General features: G+C 37.1%; 2 protein-coding genes across 8 annotated transcripts in view; one reads left to right on the top strand and one right to left on the bottom strand.

The window, feature by feature from the left end:
- Nucleotides 1-1234: 1234 nt before the first annotated feature.
- On the top strand, nucleotides 1235-12573 carry LOC110378781 (senecionine N-oxygenase). Of its 3 annotated transcripts, none has more exons than XM_021338183.3 (8): nucleotides 1235-1384; nucleotides 4578-4776; nucleotides 6135-6273; nucleotides 6568-6751; nucleotides 6893-7168; nucleotides 7384-7547; nucleotides 8112-8255; nucleotides 11556-12573. In XM_021338183.3, exons 2-8 carry the CDS (start codon nucleotides 4580-4582, stop codon nucleotides 11745-11747), a joined length of 1296 nt encoding a protein of 431 aa, XP_021193858.3. In that variant the 5' UTR covers nucleotides 1235-1384; nucleotides 4578-4579; the 3' UTR covers nucleotides 11748-12573. The 3 variants fall into 3 exon arrangements, with proteins under 3 accessions (XP_021193858.3, XP_063898471.1, XP_063898462.1); XM_064042401.1 differs by lacking the exon at nucleotides 11556-12573 and adding an exon at nucleotides 9448-11365; XM_064042392.1 differs by lacking the exon at nucleotides 1235-1384 and adding an exon at nucleotides 3906-4034.
- LOC110378779 (uncharacterized) overlaps nucleotides 12027-27974 on the bottom strand; it is a 123316-nt gene continuing 107368 nt past the window's right edge. For all 5 annotated transcript variants that reach the window (XM_064042360.1, XM_064042368.1, XM_021338181.3 and 2 more), the window contains 6 exons: nucleotides 16447-18902; nucleotides 16143-16365; nucleotides 15337-16055; nucleotides 14876-15058; nucleotides 14282-14443; nucleotides 12027-14201 (listed from right to left, as the gene is read on the bottom strand). In XM_064042360.1, coding sequence (XP_063898430.1) covers nucleotides 13968-14201; nucleotides 14282-14443; nucleotides 14876-15058; nucleotides 15337-16055; nucleotides 16143-16365; nucleotides 16447-18902 — 3977 coding nt within the window. In that variant the 3' untranslated portion in view covers nucleotides 12027-13967. The remainder of the gene's footprint in view (nucleotides 14202-14281; nucleotides 14444-14875; nucleotides 15059-15336; nucleotides 16056-16142; nucleotides 16366-16446; nucleotides 18903-27974) is intronic.

Raw genomic sequence — 27974 nt, 5'->3', positions numbered from 1 at the left:
ACTTTTTTTTCCTTGTCCGCTTCACGTGAAATGTCCCATATTCCAAATTATCTGCACCCTAAGTCAAATCACGTTTTTGGAGTATTTTTAGTTTAATAGGCATTTTGATAATATATCTGGTATTTTTTATTTTTGATTGTTCTCATTATTAAAGTTTAATATTTTGACAATAATTTAATGTATTTTTTATTGAGCTATCCCGTTTCTCCTTCAATTTATTTTCAAAAAACAAACTGGTATTCCAAATATGCTTCACTTCCTCTATTAAGAAAGAAATTGCATTGATCATTCAAAAAATAATTTTCCTAATATACCTCCTACCTACCTATGTACCTAAGAAGTACCTATGTACCTAGGTCCGTGAGAAAATTGTCTCCACTGTAGAACAAACCTAGGTTTATCTAGACAAGGACAGGTATATTGTTTATATTGCTATCTCTAGCACAGCGGAAGGTGTCTAATGCAAGTCGCTTTGCGTGTTTCGTCATGCTCTACGACCAGTTTACTAAGACCCCTCTTATTTCCCTTCAGTACGCAGCGATAGTAGCAGCCCTACGATGGTAAAGGTCTTGTTAAATTAGCTACCAGGCGCGCAGCAATATGTAAGTTGATCTAGGACAGCATCACGAGGTTGCCAATAGCTTCTTTACGAAATTGTCTAGTGTTTATTCTTATGCATTTATGTAGTCCTGGGAACTTTTCATCTTATTTACTAAGTTATACCTAGATGAGCCAAACAGATCATTTATCGCATTGTCATTAATTATGCGTTTTATAACAATTGTGTAGATTATAACAATTTTTATTATCAAATTCATTAATAAACGAAAGTTCACTTATCACTTTTTTCATATTGTTTCATTACAATGTAACCACAGAAATGTTCTTGGGGTCATCTTTACTCACATTGAAATGCTATAAGTAGGTACCTAAGTAAGTATATTACAAAAAATTGGGTAAGAGTTCCAAATGGATCATAATGTCAACAAAATAATGATTAACTTGGTTGTTTGTTACAATCATTATCAAACTGTCCCAATTATCTAATTAACACATGCAATTAAAAATAATCTTTAGATCATAGAAATTGTCAATAACTTAAAAAAAAATATTTATCATTTTAACTATTTACCTATATCTAGTTAAATACACTTACGGAATAAGAAAAGCCAATAAATCGATAATGTGAATGCAATGTTTTGATGCGGCGTGCGTCTGCGCCGATGGCAAATAAAACCGCATAGCGCATGCGTCAACCGCATTTGCTTTCCAAACGTCGCCCAGTGAGGTCGTGAACTATTCGCGTCACAGTTCTAGTTAAGTTGATATTTATCTAGTGAATCATTTTGTTGTTTTTACCAGTGATCATTTTTTGAGGAATAAGGTAATTTTTGAAAATATTTTTTAATTTTCTTTCTATTTAATTCATAAGAAAATTATTAAGTGATGAACATTATGTCAGAAAAGTATAAATAAATAAAATTACAATAATTACGATAAGGGATAGTTTATAATATCCAGTCATAATAAGTAACGATTAATGACCTAACTAGTTTGTCCCTGACGTAATATTGCATTCAATGTTACCTAAGAAATTACCGTTAGGCGATAGTAGTACCCGACTGCACTCGAAGGATATAATTAAAGCATCATTCTACTTTAAATAACTGCAGACCAAAAAGTGCACATTTCTTTAAGACACCACATACATGTATCAAAAAAATTAAGATCTTAATTTTAAGCTCTAGGACTCTTCCCGCCATCTAACTATGCCTATCTGAAGTTGTGAGATGCACAATAAATCATTATTTACTTATTTACGCAATCAAAAAAAGAAAGGTAAACGAAACTTTGAGCCATAGCGTCTAACGTTGTTATAAATAATAAAACAATTTTACTATTCGACTGAAGATGAGGGGAAGTCCTAAAAAGTCGCTAAGCAGTTTAATCCGGAATTAACTTGAGTAAATAAATTTTATTTATTTAATCACCAAATACCTGCGTATACAAATCAAGAAGTGCGTATGACAAATTCAAATCATTACTAAATCGATAGACCAATCTGTATCATTGTAAAATTTCTTCCGTACTGGCTTTTTTTTCAATTTCTAGCCAATGCAAAGAATGATGACGATGAAAACTCTTTCACTTAGTAGGTACTTATTGCTATTTTTTATGGTTACATATTTACTTCCGTTTTTATATGGTTGTTACAATCATATACTTAAAAACTATTTTCAGCCGGATAAGCAATTCAATCTACATATATTTAGAATTCTTTCTAATCTCCGTTTGTGAATGAATTCGCGAAAACTTTATCTCGTAGTAACGAGGTTATTGACCGTTGGCGGTTACTTAAGCTTGTACTTTTGAACCCTAAAGTTTCGCCAGTGGATCACTTATTAATCAGCTAAATATTGCCAGATACTCAACCCAATTATATAAGTTAGCTTTTATGAAAGTTGCAAAAGGATACACCGCTGCTCACTGAATGTCAACAGTTGTCATTCAATAACAGCTACTTAGGTACTCCTGCTTTCCTGGTTAATGATTGTGTCAAATATTAAAAAATATGAGAAAATAACCATTTTGTTTTGACCAATATTCATTTATATGAATCCAACCATATATGAATCCAAATATTTCATTTGAAATCAATGCTTGTATGTGATCGTACCCAGAGAACTGTAATTACTTGCACACAATTAACTATTATAGTATCACCTTGTATGTATACTATCAACTTATGTAATGTAATATGACATGTATTGAACCGACCTCTTTCACGAGATGAATGTTATGCACCCAATTAGCATTGATTGACTCGTGTGATAAACCTTTGTAAATTGTCTTAGATAAACCAAGAATTATGTCAATAATGTGTCTACGGTAATTTACGAAATCTTTTAGTCAGAAGGGCAAAAGTTTATGTGAAAATGCAAATGCAAGCGAAAAGATTTATAATCAACTTCTTTGATTTTGAAACTTTGCGACAAAATTACATAGGTAATTATGTACCTATTATCTTCTTAGTTAAGCAATTATTTTAAAATTAGCAGTCAGATCCAAATTCTGGATTAGATAGGTATATTAAGCTAGTTTCATATTCAATAACAAGTGTCTAATTATCTACCTTCACAAAATTATAGGTCTAAGGTATCCTAGGCAATTGACATTTACGAAATATTAGCTCGCAAGAAACTGGATAAGTTTGCAATTTGATACACAGTACAAATTGTAATTTGTGGTTGAGCAAACTATGTGAAATAGGATTTTAATGACATCAGTCCTATATTTTATGTCGCCTTGGTAATTTACGAGTAGAAAGGATTATTTTAATTACCAAGCATTAAAAGCCAGCCAACAAAAACATTCATCAATTTTGAAGTTGCGAGTAATGTAGGTAGGTATGACAGTGTTTTTTTAAATATTCTTTTTAAATAATAAATTCTAATCACAACGAAACAAAGCCAAATTCGTTCCTAAATATGAGAAAGAGACCAGAAAATCCCTAATCTACAAATACATAGTCACAAATATCCTTAACCCTTGGAGAGTAAGATAATACAGGAATAACTTCATATTATTGTGTTAATTCTGAATGAACAATTTAATACCTTATCATGTACTATCAGTATCGTGAACCTCGGTTGCTAGACTGCTCATAACCAGTTTGATTCGCCCTTTATCTCGAGCAAGCTTACTGCATGCATCTTTTCAATGAACTTTTACCCTGGATAGACACAACGACTGCAAGATTGTCACGAATATATTATAGATATACTATAATATCATTCACACATAGATATATAAGTATGCGTTTTCAGTCTGGCAACTGTCCAACGTAGTTGCCAAGATTATAAATGATGTTTATCATTTTAATCAATAAGTTGTTTATTAATTTAGTTTTTTTTTGTTGTTGTATCGGATAGAAGGTGAAGGTTTCCGGTAATAGTGTGTCATAGTTTAGAAATGGGAAACCATCTAAATATTTAGTGGTTCAATATCTGTATAGTGACAAATATTATAAAAAGGTAACCAATTTATCAGACATGCTTCAGAAATTTTTTCGAAGTTCACTTATGAAAAGTCATAATAGACAGACCAGACATTAATTTACATATTTGCATTTGCTAGTAACATTCTTTGGAAAATTATTGCCATATAGAGTGACTCTGTCATACGATTTTTCCATAATAAATATGTATGTAGCTGCAAGTTATGTGACCTTAACATTACTTTAGCTTCCTTTATGTCTTTATTTGAACCAACACAGTAGTTTCCTCGGGCCGGAAGATAATAGCGATATCCGCTTTTTTCTAAAGGTTACTTTTATTTATTTGGTTAAGGTTTACATTTTCGATACAATTTTCAGTTTGAGAGGTATTTTTTTTGGTGATAATTTAAGTACAGATACTTTATTAAAATATCAACGTCAATAACCTTTGTAAATATCATAGGCGATCTCGTTGCAGCATCCTGAATAAACCTTGAATATTTTTTTACTTAACCTTATGAGTACCAGGAACTCATAACACCAAAGGACGTTGTCTGAACTCTCTTCTTCTCTATTACAGCAATGGCTCGTGTATGCGTGATTGGAGCGGGTGCGGCCGGTCTGTGCGCAGCTCGCCATCTCCTCGAAGAGCCCTGTGTCAGCCATGTGGACATCCTGGAGCAAGCGCCACAGCTTGGCGGCACCTGGGTGTACACTGAGAATGTGGGATATGACGACTTCGGACTACCTATTCACACCAGCATGTACAAGAGTTTGAGGTAATTTTCGAAAATGTCGACTTATTTTTCATAACTTTCACAATATTAGTTCCTAATGCATAACGACAGGTATCGCAGGTTCAAAAATTTAATAGGTCAGAGAACCCTTGATAATTCGGTTGGTTACTCTGATATCGACATTAGGTAGGCAACACGAGAATAAATAACTACCCGTCTGGCAATGAGTCTCCGCTCACTATCAGTTAAAGAAGTTTCCACTAATTTATCCGTATCAACTAAGTAATTTATTGTTTTTATTCGTCATTATTGTATTTATTTTTCCTCCACCATAGAAACAAGTAAGTGCTCAGCTTACGACACGTCGTATCGAGGGTCAGAAGCTATCAGGGCAGCATAGGTTGCTGGGAGATATTTACGAGCATTTCGTACATTCTAGAAATGTGTGTTTAGAAACGTGATTAGGTTAGCTTGCTCTAGTTTCCACTTTCTACTCTGTTGTTAGGTTCGACATGAAATGCAAACTTTGGTTGAACCTATTTTTACATATTTTAACTACATTTCAGTTCATATGATCTAGGAAAAAGTGATCCAAACACTGAAGGGAGTTAAAATAAAGTTGCCTCATTATGAAAGTTAAGAGTTGAAAAATTAAAAAAGGTACTTATACCTAATGGACATGATCAAAGAAAAGATAAAAAGGATTTCAGCTTTTCAATTATGAATTTTGATGGCTTCAATCAATTTCGTTGGAGGAAAAAATAACGTCAATATTTCTTTCAAGACTAACAGCTGAAGTACTATTTAATGTTTTACATACTTAGTTGGTTTATTTACGATTGCGTTATATTACTGCAGCTAGCACTAACATACACTATACTATGTTTACTTGGTCGCATCCGCCACACATTTCCATACTAACTAAAACCTACCGTAAATATACACTTATCGAAATTGATTTACAATTCCACGTGGTTCAAGGTAGTGATTACAGGCTTCAGAATTGTTTGTGCCATATATTGTGATTTAATTTATGTATTAACAATGAAGATAATACGACAAACAAGTATAGGTCAATTAATTTGTGAAGACAGTTCGGTCGCGTAAACAAACTGATATGCTGATTTTATTTCGTACCTGAACATCCTGAATGGATTTATTCATTGAAACTCTCTAACTAGGCTATGATTGGCATACAAACAAATCAATTTACTAAATTAGTTACGTTTCGAAGCATAGAACGAAAAATAATTGGTTATTAGGTACAGAAGAATCCTTCATCTATTTAACCATTCTTTGCCCATCAACGTAGTATTTTCTTTTAAATATTCGGTAGTTTTTGAAATAAAATAAAAACTTTCTTACCATAAAACATTTCAAATTGTCCCTTTTCTTTCCAGGACAAACCTGCCTAAAGAAATCATGGGTTTCCCCGACTTCCCAGTGCCCGAGAGCGAGCAATCTTACCTGCCCGCTAAAGATATGCTGGCGTTCCTCAAGCTTTATGCAGACAAACACGGCGTTACGGAGAAAATCAAAGTAAGTTGTAACATCTATGTCGTGAATTTCCTGTAGGTTTATACCTACTTAGAACAGCTTTTTTGTTATGCCTGAAATGGGGGATGCATCTGTCTGGATTAGATTTTTTTTTTCACTTTTTTCCTGAGCTCAAAGAAGCTCCTTAGAAAATCGAAAGTCATGCATTTACAAACTGCAGTGTATAGCCAGTTTAAATTAAACAAATCTAAGAATGAATAGTCCAGTTTTAATTATATCCTTACTTTACCTTTAGTAAACAACTAACTTAATCATTCTTATTTCCTCTGTTCACAGTTCAGCCACCACGTTCAACTAGTCATACCAAAACAGGGTCCTTCAGGCGAGCTATGGGATGTCTCCTACAAGAACCTGCTGAACGGACACTCGGAGACCAGGGAATATGACTACGTGTTCGTCTGTAATGGACATTATAATACGCCGTTCATACCACACATACCAGGGCTTAAGGAATTCCAGGGTATGTCATGTTTCATTGCTTAGTTTTCCTGCAAGAAATTATTTCACACTCGTGTTTAAGATTTTAACTGTCTTCTAGTAAACACAAAAACCAAAATTGTTACGTGTATAATCTTCTATATTTTATAATTTAAACCCTCAGGTGATGTGATGCATAGCCACGACTACCGAGTACCAGACATCTTCACCGACAAGCGAGTTCTGGTAATTGGCGCCGGCCCCTCGGGCATGGACATCGCTTTGGAACTCACCAGCGTCTCCAAGAAGGTCATCCTAAGCCATCATCTGAAAGACCAGCCCCGGACTGTGTTCCCGGAGAACTTGGAACAGAAACCAGACGTGGAGAGGCTTGAGGGACATAAAGCTTGCTTCCTTGATGGAACCGAAGATGAAGTTGATGTTGTTTTCCTATGTACCGGTGAGTACCCCCATACCTAGTATGGCCTGCGAAACATTATAAGTTATAAAGTTACACACAAAACTACATTTCCTAAATGCTAAAAGTAAATGAAAACTCATTCTTCACTCCAAATTGGAGAAAGTTTCGATACCTGTGAGACATATTTGCAAAATGACTTCGTGACACAAATGTATTGCTGAACCTACAACTGAACTATCTTTCCTCTTGTCCAGGTTATCTCTACAATTTCCCGTTCCTGCACGAGTCTTGTGACATCGTGGTGGAGGACAACTGCGTGGAACCTCTCTACAAGCACGTGGTTAACATGAACCATCCCTCCATGTGTTTCATCGGAGTGCCCTACTACGTCTGCGCGTTCTCCATGTTTGATTTACAGGTGATTATACAATTTTAAAGAAAACTATTAAATTAAACGCCTTCCCATCTGCTAACTATTTTGCTGTGTCCATCTGCCATCCACTATGGCCCATCAGGGTCTATTGTGACAATCATTACATATTTTCCACCTAATGTAAATGTAAACAATATGATATTAATATTATACTCGTCGCTTCACTTATACGTTATATCTTTTTCAAAAAATCCTCTAAATATTACTCAAGAATCAAAACTAATAACCCTAAAATTAATTGAAAATAAAATAAACTTATATATATATACAACTTAAAACTAATATAGGGCATAGCATAATATGATATTAATTAATTGAGAGGATTATATGTATGTGTATCAGGCTATTCGTGATTTACTATGCTTCCTGAAAGGATTTATCTATTATGTTTTGTCTGAATGATTTTTTGTAGAAAAATTACAGTAGTAAAGTAGAAAGTTGGAGTTCTGAATCATCTTAAATAGATCCTAAAAATACCTGGCAAAATGTGTGTATACAGTCTTATTTTTTATTTTTTTAGAAGTATACTTAAAACTTTCTCTCCGTTAGGTGCGGTATTATGTCCGATCAATGAATGGGACCTTCAACCTGCCTTCCACGGAAGAGATGGCCAAACACTGGGAGGAGGAGAAACGAGATAGAGCAGCAAGGGGCTACACCAAGCGACAGGCGCATATGATGGGCCCTGACCAGGTAAACATAAACGTACAGAGATTTGATATTAAGTGACTTTAGAATTAGGCATTCAGCTGCTGATATTGATTGGTTCTATTGATTGAAGAACGGTAGACATAACTGATGACGATAAATTTTATAGATTTCGAGATGCTTTTCTCACAAAGCATGATAAACTATCGGAGATATAGTTTTGAGGTAGTTACTGATGACCAACATTACTGATGATGGACGTGAAGTGTCTGGGAACCTTCTCAGTTCTCTAACAAGGTTCCTGGTAACTCTTAGAGTGTTCTGCGATCTTGGTATATCAAGTGTGTACAAAACCCAGTTTCTACCAAGAATAATCCTTAGAGATAAGAAAACAATTGGCTTTTCTAATCAATTGGCTCTTTATTAGTTTAGCTTTTGATATTGAAGACAATACTTTCCTTATCTGGGGAATAGTAAATATAGTTGTATATTATCCTGTATCATTGGGCGTCTGTCTGCCAGTTAGAGGCTAACTAGGTAATATATTTAGTATACAGCCTGGTTGCACAAGAACTTGTGAAGGGAACTGCCAACCTTTATTTACCTACATGGTCATTAAAACCTGTCCTAACGAAGGTTTAGTTATATAAAAATTTACCAGAAATACATATATACTTCGTTCAATTAAAAATAATAAGAAATATAGGTACAATATAAATTTGTCTCTAATCATCAAACTTTTCCCCTAGTGCAGACCAACTAGAGCCGATACGATATCTCAATTTAGATTCACTGAATATACCCTAAGACGTCCATAATACGGAAAATCGCGAAACTAGAACAAGTTAATCACCTTACGCGATTTCTATTCATTAATTTGCTCAGCGTAATAACCAGCATTTGCGACCTCATTTCCCACGGAGAGCTAAATGATTAGCGGAGGTGCCATAACGAAAATCGCCTAAGAAAGTAGTAGCGCGCCAAAATACACCAAAAACCTTACTGTTTTCGCCCTTATACGCCTTCTTTGGACCCGACGATTTTTTGTAATACCAAAATTCGTTGACAGACGTTTCAAAGAATCCGAACGCCTCGTTAGTTCACTTGTAACTGATCGTTTTGGTCATGCCCATCGTACGAATTTGACCTAAAAGAAAGCGCCTGATCCACGAGCATTATGACATCTCCGCTAATCCTTGTTTATTCCGTGCTTTCCTGATGCCACTGGTCCATCTAGGCTGACTACTACATCTCCCTGGCTTCGGAGTCAGGCACCGATCCCCTGCCGCCAGTCTTCACAAAGGTACATAACGACAGCAGTCAGAAGTTCCTGGACAACCTTACCTGTTATAGGAACGATGTCTATCGGATTCTAGATGATGAGCATTTCATTTGTTATTGAGTCCTATGTTTTATATTTCAGTTGAGACTTATTTTAAGTTCTTTCATAGATAATATGTTAGGAGTAGGACTTTTATTACCTATCTACTACATTTCTGAACTTGTATTTCACTAAGTACTTTTCATAACGGTTATTAAGTAGAATAGTGTTTTTGCTATACCTAGATAAAACATAGGTAAGGTATGAATTAATTATACATTACATTAGGTTTAGAAATGATGTAAACTTCTATTTAATTACTGTATTATCACACTAACATAATCGCATTTATCCTTCTGACAATAAAAATTGCCTGATATATTTTGTTTCCTTTTGAGTAAAGGTGAAAATCTAAATTAAGGCATAGTATTTTGCAATGACATATGAATATACAATTGCGAACCTTTAGCAAAGAATTCAGGGACAATCAAAGTCTTTATGACTAAAAGAAAATAATAAGTAAGTAGGTAAAGATATTTTATTTTGTTCTTTAGATAGCTATTCTCCGTGCACAATGTGTATTTGTAACAACAGGTACCTATACCTACCTGTAGTTTTTCATGAAAATAACTAGATAGATTGCATGATGTTGGTTATGGTTCAGTTCACATTCAATGTTATTCACCGCAATTTCAAAGTTGCTGCTCCGTTAGCCTGGTGATTCGGTAGTGATGATACTTACAACCATGGGACTTGTGGGATCCACGATATGTTTCTTGCCTCCCAAATGCTATGAAAAGTCTGCCATTGGATTTAGGCTATTTCCAACTTCGTTTCTTTCGGAAACCTTTGCTTTCCAGGGCCGCGGTAACTCTTTCGCAGCCCCTGCAGGCTTTGGGCTTTGGGCTCTAGAGTCCCCTATTTTACAGATTGATTACAAAGAAGCCAAATGCCATGGTCATAGACAATAGACATTGATCATGGTTTACTGCCATGATTTGTCTAATTTGACTTTCTTGAGTGGTAATCTCTATAATTTCTGATACTTATACTTACGCAAATACTTACTGCAATCGCAACAATCCTTAACTTGTTGTTTTTCTCGTTCTCGAAGTTTCATCTCATCTTCATTTCGTCGATAATATTATCAGTTTTTAATAGGTCAAGGTCTTATCAGGACTGCTATCGGTATACTTTGGAAAATATACTTACCATCCAAAAGATAATAACTATTAGACGTTATAGCTTAATAGTTAGTAAAAATCGATACTCTGTAATTCTATACATCTGTTTAATGTAATCTTTCTACCAATACTTAGCTGTACCTTCAATGGAATAGTCAACTTATCAGTCATTTACTTCGAAGTTGTTGTTCATGAATAGAGTACATTATTATGTCACTATCAGTTAACTTCATAAATTCAAGCCTCACTCATAAATAATTACGAAATTACCTTACCTCAATATAGGATGATTTATCCAATAAAAAACAAAAGAAAAAATCATTTATTTTCATGTACACAACAATCGATTTATATACAAATACCAGGAGTCCATAAACCGCAAGAGATTGCAGAACACTCGATTGAACAACTATCGCAATGTAGTCCGCGCACCACGTCTTGATACAATCACCGCTTGGTCGGCACTAGTGCGCGCGAGTAACATTTGCTTGCTAGTTTAGTTAGTATTGCACTTTAGTTCAGCCTAGTTGGAGGTTATCGAATCGCTCGCCTTGGCTCGATCATTCGCTGCGAGTAATCGATGCGTCTTCCTTAGTTTATAATAAACAAGGATATCGTTACTAGCCGAGTACCGATTTCCTTTGCAGCGGTTGATTGTTATTGTTTATAGTTTCCTCTGTATGGCAGTTTTATGCTGTATTTTTTAATTGCCATTTTTTTATGTGAAACTTAACAAGTTCTTAAGATTGTTAAGATTTTATTATGCATTCAGGTTTTGTGTTTAATCGTTTTTTTATGATAACGTGATCTTAATTAATTTCTAAATATCTGTTGTTACAGGAAAAATACTACGCGTCATTAGCAACTGAAGCGAAAACGAAAACTCTGCCGTCAGTGATGACGAAAATTCGTGACGAAAGCTCGATAAGGTTCCTTCACAACTTGAAGCATTACAGACAAGATGTGTACAAGATCATTGATGACGATACTTATGAGATTATCAGTAATGGAAAAAGGGAAGTTATTTGTTGAGCCTAAAACGAGAACTAAGAAATAGTTGTAAGTTAGAATTAGATTACATTTTACGTTAGATGTTATTTTTCAATAGATTTAATGGTTTGGTATTAACATTTTCAAAATAATTTATTTTGTGTACCTGTTTTATTGTCTTACATCAATAGTTGACAAAATTGTACCTTCTTTAAAAACCATTACTGATTTTTACTGATATATAATTTAAGACGTATTAACAAGTTCTACAGGTGAATAAAGTCTGGTACAGTACGTGTGTAGTTTCAATAAAACACAAAATTCAGCCAAAAATATTTTATTTAAGCGTATTTATAATCTTTATATTATCAATGCTGATATATTATTAATCTTTAATTCTAATATTTTTATGGCTTTCCCCATTCTATTAGACGCTAAGATTGAATAGTATTAATTCATAAAATTTAAAACAGTCTTAAGCACGCAGTATTATATCGTCCAGTTATTGCTTTTTATACACTGTTTTAACATTTGACGAATTAAATTGTTTGTGTTAGTATACGTACACTGGGCCGAGCCAAATATCTTTCATCAACAAGTTTGTACTTATTGTAATAATAACTTCGCTTCACATACTTTAAAAATAAAAATGTTACTTTACGTTTAATATAAAAATACCACATTTTTTCAATATTGTTACCGAAATTCGCACTTTTGTTTCTCTAATATATTTGTCTCAATTTTGTCACCAATATTCTTTTTTGTCAGTATGCAAAATTATATTGAAAATTAACTTAAATCTTACAACAAAACTACATCTAAAACTATTTATTCGTTAAAAAAGTACGACGCACGCCAAATAATATTACATTGTGATTTTATTTCAAATAAATTGGAGAGTTCATAATTACAATTAACTGCCAACTTTCCTCATAACATTTGGCCACATTCTCCTTTAACCACCATTCCTCTGATGTTTGAGCTTCTAAGTATAACAATTCATCGACCTTATTAACCATCTTATCAACGACCGGCTGATTCGCAACATTTCCATAAAAACTTGGCCATTCCGTACAAAACTTACCCTACAGTCCTACCCTTGGTCGACCTACCTACATCCCTGTCTTTTCAGTCCCTTATACTTCAAGATATGAATAAAAGGATCAAAAGCAGGGCTCAAACATACCCTGTCGAAATAATATAGTTATGTACTAAATAAAAATACATATAAAAGTAGATATTACAGTAAAATGGCAACGTTTTAGGAGTACAAGCAGATGAAATGAAAATTCCGAACGAACCGTAAACTTACACATACCAACTAGTTCCAAACTTATTTATATACAATCTTAAGTTACTACGGCGAAACGTAAACGAGTAGCATCAAGCGTCTAGCACCATTTCGATATAAAAGTATACTTCAATTAACATAAAATTATCAACCAAGAAAAATATAAAAATCATTGATAAAAACAATAATATTATAACAAATAGCTCCAAGAACCTCAAGCAATCATTATTTTCGTATATTTCTCCGAAATTATCCAAAATAAGACTAATGTAAATCACTGGTTAATTTTGAATAAAAGAGGGGACTAGCTGAAAAAGTATTGCATTTTTAAGATAATAGACATTTATACCAAGGAAAACTACGTATACATAAAATCTAATCGAATAATATACATGAAAATATATCTATACACTGAGATTACAGCGCTACACGTATAAAAAATAAAATCACATATCATCACCTTCGGTCGCGCCACATCGACCAACAGTTCGCACAGATCCTCGCGCCTCGCAACTCGGCCCACACACCACTTAATAATTCAACATTCCAAATGGATACCACTAAATATAACGTAACGAGGGTAACTTTTTAATATAATTCGAGTTTTATTACGTCAATATAAGTCGTCTCCTAAGGACGGGTGAATGTGAAAAATTGTCACAATTTGAGCCTCAAAAATCTACATTGTACTTTAAGACCTGATACCTCCAAGCTACAATCAGTTTAATGGAAGAAACACATTCATATTGCGAAAATCTATTTAAAACACGCTAACACCGAGATAGATAAAATGTGTACTTTTAAATTACTGCGTCACGATACAGTGACTGTACTGCGACTTGAGAAAATAAAATATTAAAACGATCAAGATCGTTATTGCACTCTGTAAATTAAACTTGCAATTTCTTTCGAACATTTTCCTTTTCACTCGTCACAATGACAGAGTCAAAGTACTAGGTTGACAGATCCGTTTAGGAGGTCGTTTTGTTCGCGAACGGTATGTCTGGTTCCATGCGCAGCGTTTGTGGCGTGGGGTCGTAGTTCCCGGCGAGGTAGTATACGTCGTTGTTGTCGTATACCGTGCTGTACTTGACCGGGTCGTCTCCCATGCGCTCCTTGTACTGCGCGAGCGGCAACACCTCGCATTTGTGAGATATCGTTTGGACGTCGTTCTCGTCCGTGTGTGGAGATTCAAAGAGGCCACCCTGGAAACCAAAGCAACGATTATAGTAGCATATTCAAATAGAACTTCATTTCTTATAATCTGCAAGTAAGTGGTACTAACGGGATAGTGCAACTGGTCGTTGCAGCCGACAGTCTCCTCGGGGTGGTAGAACCACTTGACGCGCACGGCCATGGCGCCGCGCGCCTCCCACAGCGCCACGATGCGCCCGATGTACGGTCGGTCCGGCCGTCCCGTCGACAGGAACACTGCCGCGTCACCTACCTACGAACACGGAATAATAGAAACTGAGAACAGGTTTTATTTAAATATTTCTGGATTCATAATGGTAGAGCTGCATAGAGCGAAGTGGAAGAAGATACGGAAAGCGGACCACGTCATAAGACAAACGCCAAGGAGAAGAAAGACAAGAAGAATTACAAACTTCGTGAGTAAAAATCTGAACCAGAAGGAAATCAAGATGCTGATTTCTGATGAAGTTAGTTAAGGCAAGAATAGTAAAATGACCTTGACTCATTATCTGAAGATAATGAAGCCTTTTTTATCTCATTGCCATTAATATAATAAAACCCCCAAACCAGGTTAACAAAGCATTCCGTGATGTGAGTTACATCCAAATGCGAATTTATAAAAAAATCTACATGAAGTTTTTTTCCAAACATTCTACGCCCGCTGTACCAGGGCACCATAACTCACATTGAGTAGCTCGTCCCCCCTCTGTATGGCGCGGTAGAACAGCTTGCGATGCCGCGGCCGCGCCGTGCGGCGGTAGGCGGCGCCGTGCCAGCGCCACAGAGCTGCTCCCGGGAGGAACGCCGCCATCTTGCTTACTCCACCACCTTCCGATGACGTTGATGATACTGTTCGGCGTTTCGCCTTCTGTGGATAAAGGAAGGATTCGGTTAAGAATGACCCGACTTATGACTCGAAACAGCGAAGCAGTAACTCCAATTGAAAGGAGCAGGTGTTGTCCAAAAATAAATCCATACAAAATTCATGGACTTGACATTGTAATTTACATAGTCGAATCGTCAAAAGCCAGAGAGTCTGACAATCGCTGGTATTCAGTTTCGTCTGATTAGACTCAACGCCAACTACATGATTGTTGAGAAGAAGCTAGAAAGATAAATGAACAAAAAGGTAACTTTTTAACGTACCTTTTTAGCATCACTCGTGGATGCAGTAGCTGCTTCTTCATCTAATCCTATTCCACTATCCTTCAAATTGTCTTTACTCTCTTCTTCTTTCTTCAGTGTGACTTTGCCCAGATTGCTAAAGTCCAACACGGCGTTCTTGACCAGACTCTTCTTGGACAAAACCGCCTTCTTTATCACAGTCTTCATTTTGTCTTCTGGCGACTTCTCCACTGCGATTAACGTGGAAAGTCTGTCGTTAGAGTCGACTGAGTCTTCATTAGATTTGTTCGAGTCAATGTAATCGGAAGACGATTTAACTCTTTGCTGATCGTCACCAGATGAACTAGAATGTTCTTTGCAACTAGAATGATGCCTTTTCCTGTGTTTCCTGTGATGTTTCTTATGATGCCTTCTATGTTTACAATGTTCTTCACAACATTTGTGTTTCTTTTTCTTCTTCTTGACGTATTCCACAGAGTTGGGATCGTCCTCACTGGAATGACGTTTTATTTTGTCTTTTCGATGCTTTTTGAGTTTCTTTCTGTCTTTATGTCTGTCTTCGTCTTCTTTTGGCTTGACGACCACTGGTTCTACCACTGGTGGCTTAACTTCAGTGCTTAGACTTGTGGCAGCTAGTGGTATTACGGTCACCGTGGGGACCTTTTTCTCTTCTGTACTTACACCACTAACACTGGTATTTCTTCTTCTTTTACCGAGCGTGAACAACGGATTTTCATATTCTGTAACATAACAAAACAATATGTTAACTAAGGTAAACTATTGAAGTTCTAGAAGCACATGCAATAAGAAGTGGCTACGATACTGACCTACAACAGGATAATTCGGTTCCAAGAACCTAATATCCTCAATGGCTATTCTGCCAGAATCTCCATCATCGAACTCTACGGCTACAAACTTGTCATCATGAGGGTCTGGTGAGGAGACTGCCACGGTCCCAGGGTACAAGCATCTGTACTGCTGAGACCAGTAGGCACATACTCTAGTACCTGACGGCAGTTCTGTCACTGATGTGGGACTCACTTCTAAGATCTGAAATAATGAAAATTATTTATAAATAAATGACAATAGGTTTCCAAATATGTACTTTGAATGTATGTTATCAACACTTACCGCGTCTCTCAGAGTTTCTTCTCTCGACAATATATGAGGCTTATTACCCCTTTCGCCATCTAACGTGATGGCATACACATCGGGCGCCGTCACAGCGCTGAGCTTCCCCGCATAGAACAGCCCTCCCATAGCCGTAAGTACTCTTGGCGACTGGTCTAACTTGTCTTCTGTAAGCGTGCATTTAGATATCGGTGGAGGTGCAGCCGGCTCTGCAGGCGGTTCCTTTACCTCCTCACCAGTCCTTTCTTTAGATTTGTGACTCTTTCGCCTCTTCTTAGCACGTCTTCTTTCTTTATCACTGTCACTAGACGCACTAGCACGCCGTAGCGCGAATTCTAGTTCAGGAATATCGTCCCTTGAATGCTTCCGAGCAAGACGATCTACCTTCTCCCTATTCTTTTGTCGCACTTCATTGAGACTCTCCATAGAAGAGCTCGCAGATCGGTTTAGAGCCCACTCGGCTTCTTCAGGGTCAGAACACGCCTTCATGATCGGTTCAGCTTTCAACTTCGGACGCACTTTGCTTGTCCGGTTGATATCCTCTCTTGAAGGCTCCCCTCTCGTACACAAAATACCACCTTTGAGCTTGCCTTTGGCCAAAAGGTAGCCTACTAGACTACTCTTAGATTTTGGCTTCTTTGCCACGATTGTCTCAGTAGAGTCTGGACTGGAGACTTTACGTGGTCTCCCAACCTTACGTTTCTTTGATGATCCTCTGTCAGAATCAGGCGACAATGCCGGCGTGGATGGTGTCGTAGATGCTGATAGAGTCGGTAAAGGTGGGGTTAAAGCTTTTAATTGAGCTTTCCTCTCATCAAACTGCCTCTCCAGTGCTAATAATCTCTCACGCATGTCTTTTTCAATGGCACTGGCAAGAGCATGTGCTGACCTAACGTTGGTGTTGTGCGTGCAGGTCACAGAGTTGCACGAGCAGGCCGTCACGCGCCTCAGACTTGTTTCCAGTTCTCCTCCACTACTCCTACCTTCGTCCCTTTCTCTATCTCGTTTGTGTCGGCGCATTTTTTCCAGTTTATGCCGTAACCTTTCCTCACGATCACGACTCCTTATTTTTCTCCTCTCGCCACTAGAATCGCCTTCCCTGTGCCTGTGCCTGTCTTTCTTAATAGTAGAAGAATCAGCGGAACGACTTCTTTCGGTGGGACTTAATAAAGGTTCACTCTTGATAAAGGGACGGGCTGAAAGGGGCATGCTTGGAGGAGGTTTCTCTACTACTTCCTCCATAAATCTCTGCTCAGCAAGGGCACATAATAAGCCTAAGCCGTCAAGGGAAGGTTTGGCTTGTTCACTGGTAGTAGGATCTGTCGGTGGAAACTCAAACCGCCTGTGTGGTTCTGCTTCAGTTCTCGGAGGGGATTTAGGTGATGTCTTTATAAGAATATTTAGTTTAGTCGGTGTTCTAGTATCCACAGTCAACGGAGTTGGATCTAATGTAGGCATACTGGTTCCCGGCGTAGTGCGTTCAAACTGTTCGATACTGTTTGACAATAGCTCCAAGCCACTTACATCTACCGGTGGCCTGGCGTGTTGCACTGGCGTTGTCCTCGCTGTGTCTATAACTAGATCGTTGGAAGCATTGCTACTGGAGTTATCTAAACCATCATCCCTTTCCATTGTATCTATTGCTTTTTCCACGGCGCCTACTACATTGTTTGTCAAACCCTCGGAAGACGACTCTTCAGCACTATCCATGGACGGAGGCTGCAATAATTGCGTCTGACCATGCATCATGTTATCTTCAGGGTAATGCGCAACGCCAACGCACGCCACATCTCTTTCATCTTCATCGGCATGATTTGGTGATTCATCCTCCTCATCGATGTGATCAGTTTGATTGGACGCGTCTCTGTGTGCCGGGAGCTCAGGAGCTTCAGGAGGTGGTGTGGGCGGGGCGGCCGGTGACGTCGCTTGACTCCGACACGCCTGCTCCGAGTAATCAGGCTGATAATATAGATGCGTCGTGATCATGGGCTGCGGAACTGGTTCGGGAGCATAAGTTGGTTGCGGTTTCTCATGCTGTGGTTCCGGTTCTATTTTTATTAAATGTGGCGTGATGAGAGGCTGGATGATTGGTTTTCTTTTGTCCGCCGTGTGCGCTGGATGTGGTTGTGGCTGCGGCGCTGGCGCGAGTGTTACCAGGCGCGTAGAATGCGTGTGGGTATGTTGTAACGTTGCCGTGCTGGCGAGGAGGTCTCCTGGTAGGAGTTGTAGATGGTGTGATGGGTGGGGCGCTTGGGGTAGCAGCAGGGGCGCTGACTGGTAGGGCATGCCTCCCCAGACGACGGCGTGAGGCAGGTCTGGGGGCGCGGGCAGCAGCAGCAGAGCGCCGGAGGTGGGCTCTCGGACGAGCTGGAAGCCGCCCGACATGCCGCCGCCCACGGACCCGACGCCGCCCACGCCTACTCCGCCGACCATCATGCTCTCCATCGACATTTGAGCTGAAATCAGAGTTTGATGATGAGTTAACTTTGAGTTAACCGAGAAGACTTGACTTCCTTCATTCGTCTTAAACGCTACGGTACCAATTTCCTATATTCTAATCTACAAAACCTTACCAATTGCATCACAGCCTATTAACCTAACATAAAGGTATAAAAGACCTTATTCAGTTCACTGAACAAATGCCACGGAATATTAAAGAAATGGAGTGCTTCCACAACACGATTTTCTTAATATAATGCTCACTATACATTTTGCCAGTCATACTTTCGTTGCATTAGTTACTCGTACAGTTGCATTTCGGCACATTTATTTGTAATATGGAGGTTATAAACAAGTAGTATTCTCTCATCATTGAGTCAATGACAATACGGGCGTAGAAGGTAGGTACCGACCGTTTAGTATGCATCGAGTTAGCTTCCGGAGACGAGCAGGAATGTTAATGTTCACGGTGGGAAATTGTTCCTCATGACGCCTTTTAATACTTAAATAGGTATAAATATAGTGAAGATTATACAGCGGGATTTTTATGAAGATAGTCATTAAAGTAGATTTTTGATTGCACAGTTGTATTTTTACGATAAAATATTATGACTTAAAATTATTTTTAATTGATATTGTGAAAAGCTTATGTGTATTGGGTACCTGTTTATATGTTCCTACCATGTTAATTAATATTGTTTTATTGTGGATAATGAGTAGGTTTGTCATTCTTGTAACAAAGCCTAGTTATTTACATAAAACGTGTTAACTTTTTGATTCACATATGCTGTAATTATTTAATCGTTAACATAAATGAATGAATTTTATTAACTACAGTTGCAGTTCGCAGGTGTAAAAGTAAATTGTTTACAGGGACATGTCAAAAGTGTCAATTTAGTGCATATTGTATGTTTTATGTCGCAGTAATAACTAACTTAGCTACCCTTACACTATCAGCCTAGGAGGTAGCTCTACTTAATTGGTTAGTTAGACTTATATATAGGTACACCGTGAATTCAAGCATACCTATTAGAGAGTATACATACGATATGGTACCTCTGTTAAAGAATGCTCTGAGGGTCAGCTACGTACTTAGGCGTACGTAACGATTTCTCCCAGAAAAATTACATTCGTACTTAGGTACCTAATCCTAATTACCGGTAGTAATTACCGATTTTCATGGAACTCCAAAAAAACAACAGCAGAAAAATTCCCATTGATTGCTTAAAATTCTTTTAAAAGTTCCCATTGCTGGCCAAACACATCTTAATGACTTGCATAATACTGTTCCAATTAATCCATTATTCTTCCCACATCCCTACCGAAGACAGAGATAGAGCATACGGGAAATGGGTGCTTCAGAAAGAGACAGAACGAAACCATTAGCATCGTTTTATTTTAAACGGTTTTAAAAAGCGGTCGGTTTTTTAAATAGTCCGATTTCGTTCAAATTGAGTGATGTGGTGAATTTTTAATAGTGTCGGATTGATGATGTGAACTAGTTTTTCTGTGAAGTTAAGTAAGTATGTGTTTGTATAGAGAACTCGATCATATTTAAGTACCTATGTAATTCTGACCTGTTCTTAGGTCCCTTTTTGTATAGGAAATCATCAAATGATTTCCGCAGTGAGTGCAGTGTGAGTGTCAGACTCTTAAGTAGATACTGACTGAAACCCATTATGTTCCTTCTTAAGACCTTTATGTAGGTAGGTAGTTACCAGGATCGTGGTAACTCTTTTCTTACTTAAGTAGGATTACCTACTACCTATTCTTACTTATAAATTCTAAATGAACTTAGAATTTACAAATATCTAGATCTCAAGAATCATACTTAGATGCCTACCTACATTTTTGCAGATTAGGTAGATATAGGTATCTAGGTACCTACCTGCCTACGTACATAGGAGAGAACCTAGTTGTGACTCATGCCTTGCGACCGTAATTGAAGGTTCTAAATAACTAAGTAAGTATTTCCCTTTGATTACCTTAGGTATAGGTAGGTAAATACCTAAGCAGGTATTAAGTACACCTAGCATCTTTTTAATAGCTGGCATCTTTTGCTAGGTACTTAAGTACTTTTTTGAAATGTGGTTCTTTCTGAATGTGGTAAAAAAAAGTTTTGAATCGGTACCTATAGATAAGTAAGTATGTAAGCAGATTACCTACGTAGGTTACGTATTTTCGCGCCTCTAATAAGATCTTTTCGAGTTCGGCAATCGGGTAAAAAGAAAGTCCTTTCCAATTTGTTTGTAGGTATTGATTGTATGAAACAGTTACTTAGTTAAGTGCACAGTGCACTGATTAAAATGATTTAAGTAGTACATACCTACCAAGGTGAAAGCTTATTTTCTTACCTATCTACTTGCCTATACTTATCTAAATTTACGATTTAGAAACAAATATTACTTATCGGGAAAGGTATTACTTAAGTATTTTAAGAAGGTACCAATGGGTTCTACTGCCGACTTTGGCATAGTTTTGGCAACGCTATCTGGTCACAATTCTTTAAACTCGCATTGCATTGGGATCGAAATAGGAACAATGCGCGCCCATGCAAATAACAAAAACAAAAAATAATAATTATCGGTTGTAACTAGGTATGCAAATAAATACAATTTTCTCTTCCTGTTTACAAAAGTTTATCGCACTAAACACATATCAAATTATAATTTCCTTATCAGATATGTATCAAAGGCACCAATTACGTTGCCATCAATCATTGTAGCGAGCGTTATTTCTTCAACGGTCGCGTGAGGTGTCAGACGCCGCAAAAATCGCCATTACCACACAACTTGTTATTACAACAAAAACATAAACGCAAAAAAACTCATTCACAACACTAAAAAGATCGAGGCGGCGAAGATGAAGGACTGCCTTTACAAAACCGACGGCTTCTTATTGGCCGAGACGCAAAGTGGGCGGAGTTACGTGGGCGGAGCGATAATTGTTAGGGCTGCACGTAAGTCGACTCCGGTTTATCGATAAATGAGTTTTTATGTTTTTTTATGGTGTTATAATTTATCGCGTGGAAGTGACAGAGTTCCGTTCGTGGGGAACGATTTAGCGGATGGATGCGGGTGAGCGATGGATCCTCGCGATATTTTTTGCCGTCTTTAAAACGCATGACGTCATTTAGTTTAAAGTGGTCAACACGTGAGAAATATTTGGTGATTACTGTACCTACTGGGAGTATTAGTTTACGAGCTCGTTATTTTCGAGTGGCATATTAAGAAACCGGTTTAAGGATTAGAAATTAGTTCGCAATTACTTAGGTTTTATTATTCTTTTAGATACTATTTACCTACCTACGTCAAAGAAGTTTACCTCCAAGATAGCCTCTAAGAACGTTTTTCTATTTCTGCATCTTGCTATTCCATTGAGTGCTGTTTTCTCTATGAATAAGTAAATCCTCTCGATGAAAGCTCAATTTTTTAAGTGCACACAATTTTTACGCTCATCGTCTTGATTCTTAGCTATAATTTCACCCTTTTTATTGATTTCTATTTCCATAGGTACCTACCTAGGTAATTAAGTCATCTACAAAACCTTCACATACCTACGTATGTACCTAATTAAAACTACAGTCTACAGCTTCCTATGTAAGTATGTACAGATTTGATCAATTTTACAGTCAGCATGAAAATCATATTTAAAAACAAGATAAGTAATTTTCATTGATAAATCTAATAAACATCGTAAGCATTTATATAGTTACATCAGCGTACGTAAATTATGTCGTTATTCAAGCGATTAGACATTGTAATATTCTAACAGATATAAATATTAAGAACGTATTCAAATAAACCTGCATATCTCCGGGTAATATATCTCAATTAACCATTAACTTGTCCAACTGAACGTTAACTGTAGTTAGGTACTTACTGCAGTTTTACTTTGACTTACTGCATTCATTAGAAATGCATGCTTATCGTAGGTTTATTACAGGTTTCTAACTACCCATTGTATAATACTTACTAATAAAGTTGATTTAATCTCAATTGATCTTTAGCTACCAGTCTAACCTTTATTAATGAATACTTAGGTAATGATAATATTTAATAAGGCAATTACTTCATAAAGTAGGTAGCACTTAATGTCATAACTTAAGAAAAAAACAAGAAACATGTCAGTACTTACTTAAACTGACGCATTGTCAAAAGCTAATAGGAAAACTGATTAATGCTCAATCCTTCTCCGTGTGAGAGGAGGCCTTTAACCAGTAGTGGGACGATAAAAAGGCTGTAACAGCAATAGGAACACTAAAGTTCCAGAATATACTAGATACCTTACTTAGCGAGCCAAACCTAAAGCAACTAGACGCTAACAGACAAGCGAGTGTTGAACAGACGAACGAAAACAGCACAAATTGATGAAGAAGAATTTAATCTGGTAAATACCTGACAAAATAATTTAACATCGGAAGCTGGTCAGTTCAAAATTTTCAAAAGTGCCTAACACATCAGACACGTAATAATATTTAACAACACAAACACCATTTGCTTAACATCGTAAAGTTCGTTTGGCAGGTTTGAATTTTTTATTTGTTTTACTACTTTTTGAAGCTGACTGTAGCTAAATTCTTCGTACTATCTATTATTAGTTAAGCTGCCATAAAAGAATAAAGTTCACACGGTGCACCCAGTCACGTACATTCCCTTGTCAAATGAGTGACACAATAACAGGTACTAATCTAGATACCTGCCCATAATTCGTCTTAAAATTATGGGGTTTAGTTACCTATCTGCCTATCTGATATTTGACTGACGCCGTAATAGTTCTTCATTTAGCATCTGACATTTAAAATACCTTTAGGTACCACGATGTTCATGTAATGTTGGAATTCTGACAATGTACCTACCTATAGATACTTTCCTGAGATTTACGTAGTCTTACTTATTTGGAAGCTTATTTAGATGTCATGCTTACTGGATGGTCATTCTCACTGACAGACTCGTCAACCAAAATCCAATTCATTTCATCTTGTTCTAAGCATCCACTAGCATGCTTGTAATGGATATTTCTAAATGACAAATGAAGAAGGCCCCCGTAATCAAAAAGTTCGAAAAAAACTGCTCTAACCAATTGCTCGATGCAAAGAAAGTATGGCGAGCAATTACCAAAAGCTACAGTACAGGTACCATTACCTAGGAAATCAACGTAAGCTACTATCGAACCTCCTGAATACTGTCATTAGAAGCATTCCAAAACCCCTATTCATCCCATTCACACATCGACTAAATTAACGTTTTGTCTCCACAGTCTTTCATTGAACAATACGTTGGAAACGAGTGCGAAATCCAACGCCATCGCTTTAATGGCAGGATTTCATTAATTTATACCTAATGATGGGATGCAGATAAAAACTGCTCGATGAATGGCCCGATGTGGCCTTAAAGACATAATAAACGATATCGGGTTACGAGGTTTGGTGAGGTTAAGGTAAACGCGGGTGAAGTCGTCATGCCCCAATAGTCGTCAGTTAATCAAAAAACTTTTATTTAAATTTTCTACTGAACTTAAAATGGGCCGGTTTATATGTCAACATATTGTTGATAATATATTGCATAATTGAAATGACAATACGGGGTTTTAACAGTCATGGCTTCTAAGATATGTTATTCGAAACGTGTGTGCCCTAACAAAATCGTTTTTTCGTGAAGTTCAGCTGTCAAAAGTGAAACTCAGCACGTGGTTTTGTGTTTTGATTTACATAACTCCAGTGGGGTCTGTGGTATGTTTCTTTGTTTAATTAGATAGTTAAGTTTATTTGCTAACGATGTAATATGCAATTTGGAATACTTTCAACATAGAAGATATATTTTTTTAATGTGACATCTATTGGTACTGTAAAACTCCCAATTGTCCCAAAACCCGTCAATTTTAGAATTATTATGACGACTACTGGGTCATGCTCAAAAGTTGCACCTAAACTCGTCATAATGAGGATATTTTGTGTTTTACAGTACAAAATGCGAGTAAATAGTTAATATCGGGACTTTTACAAAATTGTTAACTCCCTAGAACAAACATATTTAAGGTTTAGACTACATTTGTTGATAAAACTGCGTTTCTTTTAAGCTTTTTCTTAGGGGTAAATTTTACTCTGCTGGTTCTAGACGCACGTACACAGTCACGTTATTCGATTCAATTCATATGTTTCTTAACGGTTAAATCCCCTGTTTTCTATAAGTATGCACTTTTTACGAGTATTTTTTTTTAGGTATATACTGGCCGCTGTAGGCCTCCGCCATTCGATTAAGGACACGCGATATATATCTACCGCTTTGGGTACAAGTGGGTCTCCAACTTGCCTTTGTTTCTACTACGCTTGGATCACAATTAGTGGCAAGCAAAAAATTTACTGTTTATTATCTATTGACTTACACTATGCTTTTTGTTCGAAATAACTGCATGTCGTCACGCGTATTGTACCGCGTCTCCCTAACGTGCAGTTACAGTTACAGCCTTTTTATCGTCCCACTGCTGGGCACAGGCCTCCTCTCACACGGAGAAGGATTGAGCATTAAATTAACGTGTGCCTGTATAAAAATTATGTCAGTCAACTAGTTAAAAATCAGTTTTAAAACTAAGATGACGTAGCTTCCATCGCTGTCACTTCTTTGCTTGTTGTAACTTGTATTCGATATTGATGGGTAAAGAGTAACCTTAAGTACGATTTTTTAATTTAAAATTGTATGTTTTTTATGTAAAATTACGATCATGCAGTCACTAGGGTGGGGATCGTAATTTATCGTAATAGCATGATCGTAATAGCAGATCATGACTGAAAGAAACTACAAGCAAGAGGGCCTTTTAAAAATCATAAAAGCTGTAAATCAAGGGACCACAACATCAGATACAGCAAGAAAATTTAAAACCCCCCTTTTGAGACCACTTTAATGAAATGGTGACACAAAACCGACGATTATTCCTGTATATAGAAATGAACCCAAGGACAATCCCCGGTTCTGTGGTAAACTATTGCTAACTATGAAGGAAAACTACTTGGGCTATTGCGTTGGGATGTTAGTGGATTAGGATATAGGAAACTATAGGAACTATGGCACCAGGAAAAAAAGTCGTGGTGGCCTAGTGGGCAAAGAACCAACCTCTCAAGTATGAGGGCGCGGGTTCGATTCCAGGTCAGGCAAGTACCAATGCAACTTTTCTAAGTTTGTATGTACTTTCTAAGTATATCTTAGACACCAATGACTGTGTTTCGGATGGCACGATAAACTGTAGGTCCCGGCTGTCATTGAACATCCTTGGCAGTCGTTACGGTTAGTCAGAAGCCAGTAAGTCTGACACCAGTCTAACCAAGGGGTATTGGGTTGCCCGGGTAACTGGGTTGAGGAGGTCAGATAGGCAGTCGCTTCTTGTAAAACACTGGTACTCAACTGAATCCGGTTAGACTGGGAGCCGACGACAACATAGTTGGGAAAAAAGGCTCGGAGGATGATGATGATGAGGAACTATGGCACCTGCCGATGACAATGTATAAAATAAATGTTAAAATGGCAGGTGGGGCTCGCCAGCTCACTTACTGGGCACCTGGGAATCCGGGAAGGAAAAGCAACAAGAGGGCAATAAGGGCATGAGCGGCTGAAGGGTGAGGATACCTCGGTGGACTTTAAACGCAGATCACGCGCTCCATGTGGGTCCAGCATAACCGGCCCACTCGCCACTTACCACGAGGCACCTACCCTCCGAGCAGGGCTGCTAACCCTGCTCTAGCGACTCCACTCGGGTCGGCCAATGAAGGCAAGCCAAGAGGTGGGAGACCCCGTCATGCTTCACTCCGGCAGGCTGGAGATGGGGACAGTATGCTCTCCCTGGAGCACTCGGATATACATATAGACCCGCGGGGTCGCTCGCTACTCCCCGTCATCAGCCTCAGATGCCCTGCGGGCATATATTATTATTGGCAGATATTATTATTATTGGGTTTAAACGCTTAGTTGTAATCATATTTTTTTTTTTGATTGATACCTTTAAAACTTGATGAATGACAACCTTACCTACATATTTATGAATGTTAGTAATTATTTCGCGGAAAGCTATATGAATGAATGTGGCTTTTATTTTTTTGAAAACTAATTATTTTATTGTACAACTTAAATATTTTAATAGTAATAATTTTACTCGTGCTACATATGCACATGACTGCATGGTTATTATGATTAAGAAATATAACATAGGCATATTTTATAGACTGATTTTGTGATTCCAAGCGTTTGATAGATGGTAACATAAATTAAAATGCAACTATTGTATCTGTTTTATTGAATATCTGCTCTTCTGACAGATTATGACCTGCTATTCTAAATAGGGATTCGGTTTTCTATAATAATACCTAATACTACTAAATTTTTCAAAGACTCAAGTATGCTTAGCAAATTCAAGCACAAAAAAATGTACATAACTTGAACTTTATGTTCAAGAGCATAGAGTTCACATTGGCATTAAAAGTTGACGAGTACTGGGAATATTTGACGAGTATCCGTACAAATCAGACGACTATTGGTACAAATCGCCCTTTTTTTACTTTTGCCTTAATAAGTACATAAACCCATCAAAATTATTTAAAAAACATTAGTTACTTAGAATAACGAATAAATACTCTATCACGTCATGCAAAATTTTTCATTTTCTATTGAATATTTAACACACAGTAGCGCTTCAAAGTCAGTGATTTCCGAAATCCGACGAGTATTGGTACGTTTACCTTATGCGTGGTTCCGCATTAATTATAATCTGTATTTTTTTTATAGAGGTGATTTTGGTAATTTTAGGTAGGTATTGGTAAAAATCACTGGTGATTGGATAAGTAAGTGTCAAAAATGCATTGAAATTTTTCCTAGTTTACCTAATTAATTAACGATTTTTTTCCTTTTTTAAATATTCAATTAAATAAATTGCCGAAACTGAGAACCAGCCTATTTTTTTTTAATATTTTTGTAACCAAAAATATACCTACTTCATTATTTTGTTCTTTGTTGAGAAATTATGCTTGAATGTAGGTAAGTGCCATTAATACACTGTTATCTATAAAGATACCTAAGTATATGCTCCTAAAAAAACAATACAAA

This window comes from Helicoverpa armigera, chromosome 2 (assembly GCF_030705265.1).
Source record: "Helicoverpa armigera isolate CAAS_96S chromosome 2, ASM3070526v1, whole genome shotgun sequence".
Classification (NCBI taxonomy): Eukaryota; Metazoa; Arthropoda; class Insecta; order Lepidoptera; family Noctuidae; genus Helicoverpa; species Helicoverpa armigera.
The sequence above is the reverse complement of the archived record's forward strand: the minus strand, read 5'-3'. Positions and strand labels throughout refer to the sequence as shown.